This window comes from Adiantum capillus-veneris, chromosome 12 (genome assembly GCF_014529385.1).
Source record: "Adiantum capillus-veneris isolate H3 chromosome 12, ASM1452938v2, whole genome shotgun sequence".
Lineage (NCBI taxonomy): Eukaryota > Viridiplantae > Streptophyta > Polypodiopsida > Polypodiales > Pteridaceae > Adiantum > Adiantum capillus-veneris.
In genome coordinates this window covers 33330931-33340790 of record NC_140942.1, presented here as the reverse complement: position 1 = coordinate 33340790, position 9860 = coordinate 33330931, and the positions used below count along the sequence as shown (strand labels likewise).

General features: G+C 45.3%; 1 protein-coding gene across 1 annotated transcript in view; it reads right to left on the bottom strand.

Annotated features, from left to right (window-relative positions):
• Positions 1 to 223: 223 nt before the first annotated feature.
• LOC147445551 (uncharacterized) overlaps positions 224 to 9860 on the bottom strand; it is a 51416-nt gene continuing 41779 nt past the window's right edge. The window contains exon 12 of the mRNA XM_086525031.1: positions 224 to 1217. Within this exon, the coding sequence (XP_086381157.1) occupies positions 1085 to 1217 (133 nt within the window). The 3' untranslated portion in view covers positions 224 to 1084. The remainder of the gene's footprint in view (positions 1218 to 9860) is intronic.

Below are 9860 nucleotides of genomic sequence, written 5' to 3'. Positions count from 1 at the left end.
TTCAAGAGGGAAATGGCATAACCAATCTACCACACTTGGGTGATATATATATATATATGGAGAGAGAGAGAGAGAGAGAGAGAGAGAGAGAGAGAGAGAGCAGCAGCATCAGCGGCAACAACAGCGTCTAGTTGGTTTTAGACCATGTAACATTTCCAAGCCTCTACTTGCAACCATATGATTCTATTGTATCAAAAAACTACCTTGGATATGGCACAACTCGGGAACGAATGACGAACAATCCACCAACAGACAGGTGCCTACCTTACATTGGAGATTCGTCACCACGATATGTAAGCAATACGTCTAAATACACTTGGCACAGCCAAGGCCATTATGTCAATGTGTACACCTATTCCTTTAGGGGTCCCATACCAATGCATCCCAGTAGTGCTCTCCCCCTTTTCTAAAATCCTAGACCTAATATTCGAGAGGCTTCTGATTATTGAGTTGTCGATCTTCACTGCCAAATAGGAGCCTTTGCCTTGCTTCCGACTATCGAAGCGCAATTCTTCGCAACAACCCACACACCCGTGGGTAGCTTTCCTTACCCATTAGTCGCCGTGCTATTAAGCCAATCAACATATGCCATCACATTCTGTCTTTTTTTGAAGGGAGAAATTGCAACAAGACCACCTTTGATTACATCATCCAAGAGTCTGATTTGCTTGTTGCCATCTGTTTGCACAGCTTTTTCTGTCAACACACAAGCAGCCCACATTGGCAGCTTTCCATTCCCCATACGTAGCCCCAATACACAAATACCATTGCAATTATCTCTCCTGAGGACTCTTCCTTAATTCATCCATCCAAGCCAGAGAAATCAATCATTGACAGCCTCTCCAGAGCACATACAGTGTACAAGGAATTACTCATATACCACTTTCGCCTTTTGCAGACATCACTATATACAAGAATGTGTTGGGAATTTCATTGCTCTAGCAAGAGCATTAAGGACCTTCATCACACCAACACGACAGCAGCGAAAACAGGGTTGCATCTTCAACACAGCCACTTCCTGAACATGGGACTGCCAAATGCACCATATACAAAAACACAAGCTCTTGAGCTAACGGTTGCATGATCAATGAGGATCAAAGAGTAAAATGGACTCTGCTTTTGCCAGGAATGTGGATGTAGAGCGCAGAAAATGGCTGATGAGTAGATTGAGATCTGCCAAACCGCGTACATCCATTCCACCATCCTTGGTTGCTAACCTGAAGACAAGCATCCACCAAGTTAAACTTCAAAACAAAAACAATCTACACCTGACAGGCCTAAAAGTTGTAATAACATAGGATTCAATTAACATGGACAATGTATAATGACAATCCATTTACATTGTAAAACCCTGTGTGTCCTCCTCCAATCATCCAACAGAAAGGTGTGTTCTAGTAAAAAAATCCAGAGGCCGTGGATACCCTTACGCCACCCCCCCTTCCCCCCCCCCCCCCCCCCCTCTCTCTCTCTCTCTCTCTCTCTCTCTCTCTCTCTCTCTCTCTCTCTCTCTCTCTCTCTCTCATGGTATAGCTGACATTTTATTACTCGACCCCCCATGGTGCGCCCAGACACCTGTTAATCTATGTTGGTCTATTCAATGTAAAATTCAAAGTGATCAGTGTAATACTTAATGACTCAATATAAGCATGACCATAGAGAAACAACGCTTGATAATTGAAATGAACACTCAAGAGGTGTGTACAAGAGTAGGCTACTTAAGTAGAAGTAGCATGAGCATCTAGTAGGTAGTACAAGGGTGTAGTACAAGTGCATGTGGCTCCAAAATGCCTCCAAAATCAACCCCTAGATGTAACGAGAGGACACCACGTGCCAACTGAAAAGAACAAACTGGAACAGACTTTTAGCACTTCAAAACAATTGAACACACACACACACACACACACACACAGAGAGAGAGAGAGAGAGAGAGAGAGAGAGAGAGAGAGAGAGAGAGAGAGAGAGAGAGAGAGAGAGAGAGAGAAATGAAATGAAATGAAATGTTATATTAACGTCTTCAAAAGGCCACAGTGACCTATGAGACCAAACTGATACAAAAGTGGTGAATCTGTTACAATGTCTGAAAAGTGTGAAAGTGTGAAAATAAATGCGAAAAACTAAATACAAAGTATTAGATAAACTTTTTAGGAGCATTCTGGGTGTCTGGCTAGAATACTTCTAATCCTTTGTTGTAGTCTCCTCCGATGAAGTGTGCTTCTGCATCTCGGTCGTGGTCGTCTCGATTTCCTAAGCTCAATCGCCCTGTCCATGAGGGTGCCTTTAGTATGAATGTGGGTACTCCTTTGTGCTTGCTGCTGGCCTCTTGCTTCTCCTTCCATTCCTGCTTCTCTCGATCCGAAGAAATCTGTGATCTGCCTCTGAGGCTGTAGTGCTCTTTGTCTTCTCATTAGATTATCCCTGTGCCGATGTAGTTCCAGTAGGTACAGGCCTAAGCACCTTTGATTTTGGTATTGCATGACTCTATCTAGAGGTCCAAAGCCTTCTTTAAATAGGCAATGGAAACGCCCACGTATCTCATAGTATACGGTGCAATGGCATATGTAGTGTAATTCTGTCTCCGACTCCATTCCGCATAACTTGCAAATTTTGCTCTCAGGTGGGATTCCCCTAAATCTGCCAAATTCAATTTCCAGCTGGTGTGAGGATGTACGAATCTGACCAATAGCACATCTCAAACCATGAGACAGGTGGGTATCCATGTAGCTCGGGCGAATCACAAAACCATCTTCAGATAGCTGAAAGAAGTTTTCTTTGTAGTCGGCCATCTTCGTGCCCAATTCTTGTGTGTAGGGTCTACCCATGTCCTCTTAGTGTCCAACTGTATAAGATCCTGCCGGATGATTTTATTAATCTCCGTTCGTGTGATTGCCAGTGATGGAGCCTCAAGAGAGTATTGGAAGGGGGGTAATCTTTCCATACTGAACCCGTGTCTCTGAAACCACGAGGACAGTTGCGCATACCAGCATGATGTATCTCCTTTCATTGCTAATTGTCGAGAGGATTCGAGGGCCAATCTAGTATATCGGCAAATATTTGTATCCCATAAACCATGCATAAAGGACACTGATCTGGTAAGAGCTTCAATTTCTATCGGAGGGGCAACTAGTTCCGCTCGGATAATCGCGTGTGGTACGGAGGCCTTGGCTCTAATCATTCGGGAAATCATAGATACCAAAGGTCTCTCCATTGACTTCCAATTATCCTGATCCACAGATGGTCCCCAAATCTGAACCCCATAAAGCATAGCCGAAGCCACCACAGTATCAAAGAGCCAAAGTTTTGTTCATGGTTCCTGAAACTACACTTGTGAACACATCCTCTCCAACCCTCCCAAGGCCGCAGAGGCTCTAGACAATCTAGCATCCACTGCTTTCTTAAGAGTAAACTTCGGTCCTGTAAATACCACACCAAGGTATGTGTATGCATCTATGTACTCTACTGTATCCTGGCCATATGCAAATGTAGGTGCCGATCTCCTAACCCACTGCAGTGTGGTGTTAAACACCATAACTTTAGTTTTACCCAAATTTACCGACAGTTCGCTGTCCTCTGCGAATTTATGTAATGCATCTAATTGCCTCTGCATTCCATCTGGTGATTCTGCTATCAATACAATATCATCTGCATACAACAACAAAGGGATCCATGACCCTGCAAGTTGGGCACCTCTGTCACCCTCTCTATCAATGTAATCTGATACCTCATCTATATACATACCAAATAAAGTAGGGGAAAGTGGGCATCCCTGCTTTACTCCAACGGTGGAATGAACAATGTCGGAATCCCCTTCTGGAGTACGTACATAACCAGTTACTGACCCGTATAAGGCCATGATCCCCCAGATAATCTCTTTGGGGACCCCTAACTCTTGCATTTTGCGCATCAATCTGGCCCTTGGTACTGTATCAAAAGCTTTCCGAAAATCCACAAAGCAACAATACATCCTTCTCCCGCTTCCTCAATAATGGCTCTGAGCGTAAGAATATGATCTAAAGTGGAATAACCCCTCCTGAATCCAGCTTGTCCTATTGCCCTTATGCCCTCATTCTCTACCCATCTACTCAATTTTTGTTCCAGAATGGATGCGTACAGTCGGGTCAATGTGTGACCCACCATAATGGTACGGTAGTTCCCGTGTATCATAGGATCCCCTGACTTGAAAATAGATACAATAGTAGATAATTTCCAAGATTCAGGTAATCCTTCACACATGACCCGATTAAACAGACGAGCAAGGACTTCTGAAAGTAGATCCCTTGCATGGATCAGATGTTCTGCTACTAAACCCTCATGATCATATGCTCTTCTTGTCTTCATCTTATCAATGGCTTTTTCCACCATTTCCGTAGTAAAGAAAGTACTAGTAGCAGGGCATGGCTCTAGCGGATCTAGTAATGGAGGCTGTCCAGATACCGTATATAATGATGTTACATATTGACCCCAAATCTCAGGAGAAGTAATTGTCGGAGGCGATGAGTGCTCGTGAAATAAACGCCAGGCCTCATGTGAGTCCTGACTCCAGAAGAGCTGATATAAATCCTTCTCCAGTTTGGCTAAAAATGCCCTTTTCTTGCGACGTACTATACGCCGAAGAGCAATCCGAGACTGCTTATATGTGATGATCCCAAGTGTAAGCTCTTTCTGGACCTGGGTTCTCGTCTCTCTGCATTCCTTGTCGTACCAACTGTTTTGAGGCATGTTCCCAGATCCTCTCTTCTGATCAGGCTGAGTATGTGGGTATGCCTCTTGTGCTGCTCCATGTAGTATCTCTGTTAGCTGAGAAGTAATCTCCTCTACAGTATATACTGGCTCGGCTGCCCACATCCTATTATAGATCTTTTCCACATAGACTGAATCAGTCTCTGGCGTGAAAGTATATCTTGTGTGTGTCTTCTTCCTTTGTACTTGAGAGGCATTGTATTGGAAGGAGATTGATAAGGTCAAGAGAGCATGATCCACTACAATCCCAACCGGTCTGGGTCCCACCTTAAAATCCTCGATACTAGGAATAAAGCTTGGTGAATTCATGACATAATCCACTGTACTGGCCCCATGCCTATGCGGGAAGCATGTGAATCCCCCAGATAAAGGGAAATTCTCTAGACCATAAGTATGGCCAAACCATGTGTAGTTGCCATTTCCATGAGATGTCTCCCATATTCAGTGTGTTCTTTATCCTGTGAGTTTCTAGTAAGCCCCTCCTGTGACAAATCCACTTCTCTGAGCATTTCTTCAGAAGTATCATAGAATACTGCTTGAGAGTTGGCCGTTCTGGCATTAAAGTCTCCCAAGAGAACGATGTCTCCATCTCTAGAGAACTCCCATATGTCATTATTCAGTATGGAGAAAGGGGACTGTCCTTTAGGTGAGGAGTAGACTGATGTACTTGGAGGGAAGTAGCATATAGCGATATATAGAAATCTACCTGTCTCGGCTCTCATTCTCACCCACATATACCTTGCTTGTTCATCCTTCCTGATAATCTGTAGTAGTGGTTTCAGCTCCTCTTTAAATAAGACTGCTACTCCTCCTGAACCCCAGCTACCTCGCAGAGATCTCTTGCCTGGTCGACCAGTTGTTTCCCATAAATACCCCTTCACATGTGGCATAAGTTGTCCCGGTATCTGGTGTGTCTCTGGGTAGAAAACTATGTCTCTGTCCCTAAAGTTGTCTTCAAAGGCACCTACATCTAGCCTATATGATCCATTACAATTCTACGCCGCTATCCGGAGCGTCGCCCCATAGGTCTCGCACCGTCATGATGAGCGCTTTTCCAGAACCACTACTTTCCCTCCTCTATAAAAGGCGATTTTCCCCTTTTCTCTTGCTGCCCTAATCTCTGGCATCAACTCTTGCATGTGTGCCACTTGTGCCAATGTAAGGTCATTTCCCAGGAAAATACCGGTTTTCTTAAGAGTTGGCCTCTTCTTTAGAAATTCTTTCCTTATTTCTATATTCGGGAAGTGGAGAATAAGTGCCCTATCCTTTACGTTTCCCTTCTCGTCGATTCCTTTCTTGCCCACTCTCCATGCACTTGTGTGAGTAGGCTCTGTGATGCCCATGCGTTGTAGCAGTTCCCTCACTTCTTCATCTACATTCTCTTTGTCTTTGACTCCTGTGACCCGCACATGCAGAGCCCGATTCTTCCTTTTCTGCTCTTCCTCAATGGTCATATTAATAATGGTGGAGGTAGGTGTGGTCTCAGGCACCTGGGCCTTCCCTTTCTTCGCATCCTCAATCCATTTCTCTGCTTCATCAACCTTTTCTTATGTCTTAACAAGACGTTCCGCCCATGAAGATGCCGTTTTCGATTTCTGTTCATCTCCTTCCCGGAGAGCTTTCATCCGATCCTTCATGTCCTCGAGCTCCTTCAGCACCGAAGGTTGGTCGTCTCCCTTCTCCTTAGTTGCAGATTTGCAAGCCGCAAGTTCTCCTTTTAGCTCCTCGATTATTGCATCTTTTTCCCCCATGTGCTTTTCCATATTTGTTCTCCATGCTTCAAAACTTGCTACTGCCTCGTCGAGTTTCTTTTGCATAATGCATTCTATTACATTTACTTCGGCCTTGATTAGGTTTCGTAATTCCGTTTTCACGATCTGAATTTCCTCATTCTGTATCCCCCGGATCTCTCTCCTTAGTTCTCTCATCATGTCTCCATACATGGAGTTCCTGTAGCTCTCAGCATTCACGTGCATTTCCTTCCTGATGTCATCCCTCATATAGTTTAGCTCTGATTTGAGCATCACCTGGACCTTCTCCATCAGTAGCTCATCATGTATCCTGGAGGTTTTCCCAACTCGTAAGGATCCTAGTGATAGTACAGTATCTCTGTTTCTCCGTTTGAAAGTAGCCGTCGTTTTTTTTGGGGTGGTGTAGCTATCTACACCTGGCCCTTCCCCTTCGGTAGGCGGATCCATCGAACCCGAGCCACAAATGTGGGGTAGGGTACTAGGGTGAGGGACTGAGAATAAGGCAAACTTAAAAGTTTATTTTAAAGCTTAAAAACCTTTAAACTTTAAAAGTTTATTTCAAAGCTTAAAAACCTTTAAACTTTAACGTAGGAGATGGGGGTCTCTCTACGCGTAGATGAAGGAGGGGTGTCAGGGACTTGCTACGCGTAGGAAGTCCTTCTACGCGTAGAAGGAGAGGGCGAGCTGTCCTACGCGGCGTTGTCCTAGGCGACACTGCTCTCTCTCCCTCTTTGGCGCGCGTGAAGGACTGCTGATGCCTCTTGGGCAATGGCGGGCAAGTACAAACTGTTGTATGGCTGCAGTTCAGTAGAATAAGGCAGCGCGCCACTGTTCCCAGCAATTTCAGGCGGCTACGGCAGGGGTGGCTGAAGTGGCTGCGAGAGAGAGACTGCGTCCTTACCCTCTTGTTTGCTGCACGAGCTTGCCCCCTTTGTTTCCTGCACAACCTGGCCCTCTGCTTCCCAACGCGAGTGCTGTGCTGCACAAGACCTCTGCTGCAGCCTCACGAGCGCGCCCTGCAGCCCCTGTCGTGTGACCCCTGGCCTCAGCCCCGCACGCCTCCTGCAGCCTCAGAGAGAGAGAGAGAGAGAGAGAGAGAGAGAGAGAGAGAGAGAGAAATGAAATGTTATATTAACGTCTTCAAAAGGCCAAAATGACCTATAAGACCAAAAAGTTACAATTGGTGAATCTGATACCATGTCTGAGTACGGAAATTACAAAGTTACAAAGTTACAAAGTTACCAAGTTACAAAGAACTAACACTAAAACACTAAGGAGAAAGGAAATAAGGGGGGAACGGGGGGGGGGTGTTTGTGGGTTCAGATCGGTCACTGTCAGATCTCATCGACCTCCTCCATGATCAGAACTTTGGTTGGGCGTCTTGCATGTTGAGCTAGAGTGATATGTATCTTCTGTTGCAACCTTCGTCGGTAGTGGGAGACCCCCCGAGGTCGTGGACGTCTGGATCTGCCAAGTTCAGTGGCTCTGTCAAGCAGTGTACCTCTAGTATGAGTAGGCTCTGAGATCTGCTGTAATGACTTCTCCGTTGGCTCTCCTCTGTCTGGTGTAAAGAACTCTGTGATTCGTCTCTGAGACTGTCTTTCCCTTGATGTCCTCAGCAAGCTCTCCCTAAATCTGTGCATCTCTAGCAGGAACAATCCGACTCACTTCTAATCCTTGTATCTCATGACTCTAGAAAAAGGTCCGAACCCTTCTCTGAACAAGCAGTGGAAGCGGCCGCGTATCTCATAGTATGCCGGGCAGTGACATGTGTAGTGCAGCTCTGTCTCTGGCTCTAAGTTACATAGGTGACATATCCTGGCTCATGCCGGCACCCCTCGAGATCGGCCAGTCTCCATATGGAGCTGATGTGAGGATGTGCGTATCTGTCTAATAGCGCATCTTATCCCATGAGATACGTGTGTATGAGAGAGAGAGAGAGAGAGAGAGAGAGAGAGAGAGAGAGAGAGAGAAGAAAGCTTTTTAACGTCTATGTGAGGCCGAAGTCGGCCTCTGAGATAAATCAAGTATACATGTGTGTATGTCCTTTGTCTATGGGGAAAAATAAGGATGTGCGTATCTGTCCAATAGCGCATCTTATCCCATGAGATACGTGTGTATGAGAGAGAGAGAGAGAGAGAGAGAGAGAGAGAGAGAGAGAGAGAGAGAGAGAGAGAGAAGAAGAAAGCTTTTTAACATCTATGTGAGGCCGAAGTCGGCCTCTGAGACAAATCAAGTATACATGTGTGTATGTCCTTTGTCTATGGGGAAAGATAAAATAGTACAAAATAAAAGAGAGAAGGACGTCTAGTGGGTGATGAGATCTATGGGGATGGGTGGAGCTCTAGTACTAGGGATATGTGCATGTCTATATGTTGAGGGTAGTACAACCATGTTATTCACAGAGAGAGAGAGAGAGAGAGAGAGAGAGAGAGAGAGAGAAATGAAATGATATATTAACGTCTTCAAAAGGCCAAAATGACCTATGAGACCATCAGATACAAAGTGGTGAATCTAATACAATGTCTGAAGTACAAGTACAAAAAGTACTGAATGTAAAATGTGAAAAATGAAAATGAAGTATGAAATGTGAAATGTGAAATGTAGAATAGGCCCTCAATGACACTCTGGGTGTCGTGCTAGAATGCCTCTGATCCTCTGCTGGAGTCTCCGTCGATGGAGTGTGCTCCTGTGTCTCGATCGTGGTCGTCTCGATCTCCCGAGCTCGGTCGCCCTATCAATGAGGGTGCCTCTGGTATGCATGTGGGTACAACTCTGTGCTGGTGGTTGGTCTCCTGGCTCCCTCGATCCAAAGAAATCTGTGATCTGTCTCTGTGACTATCGTACTCCATGTCTCCTCAACAGACTATCTCTATGTCGATGTAGCTCAAGTAGATATAATCCAAGGCATCTTTGATCCTGATACCTCATGACTCTATCTAGGGGTCCAAAACCCTCCTAGAATAAGCAATGGAAGCGCCCTCGTATCTCATAATACACAGTGCAGTGGCATATGTAGTGTAGCTCTATCTCTGGCTCTCTATCACATAGTTGGCATATCCTATACTCCGGTGGTATCCCTCTTAATCTACCCGTCTCAATCTCCAGCTGGTGTGAGGATGTGAGAATCTGACCAATAGCACATCGCAGACCATGAGACAAATGAGTGTCCATGTAGCTCAGACGAATCAGAAACCCATCTCCTGAAAGTTGGAGAAGATGCTCTTTGTAGAAAGCCATCTTCGTGCCTAGCTCCTGCATCGGCTCTACCCATGTCCTCCTGGTGTCCAACTGTATAAGATCTTGACGAATGAGTCTAGTGATCTTCGTCCGTGTGACTGGCAGTGAGGGTGCATCCAGGGAATACTGAAA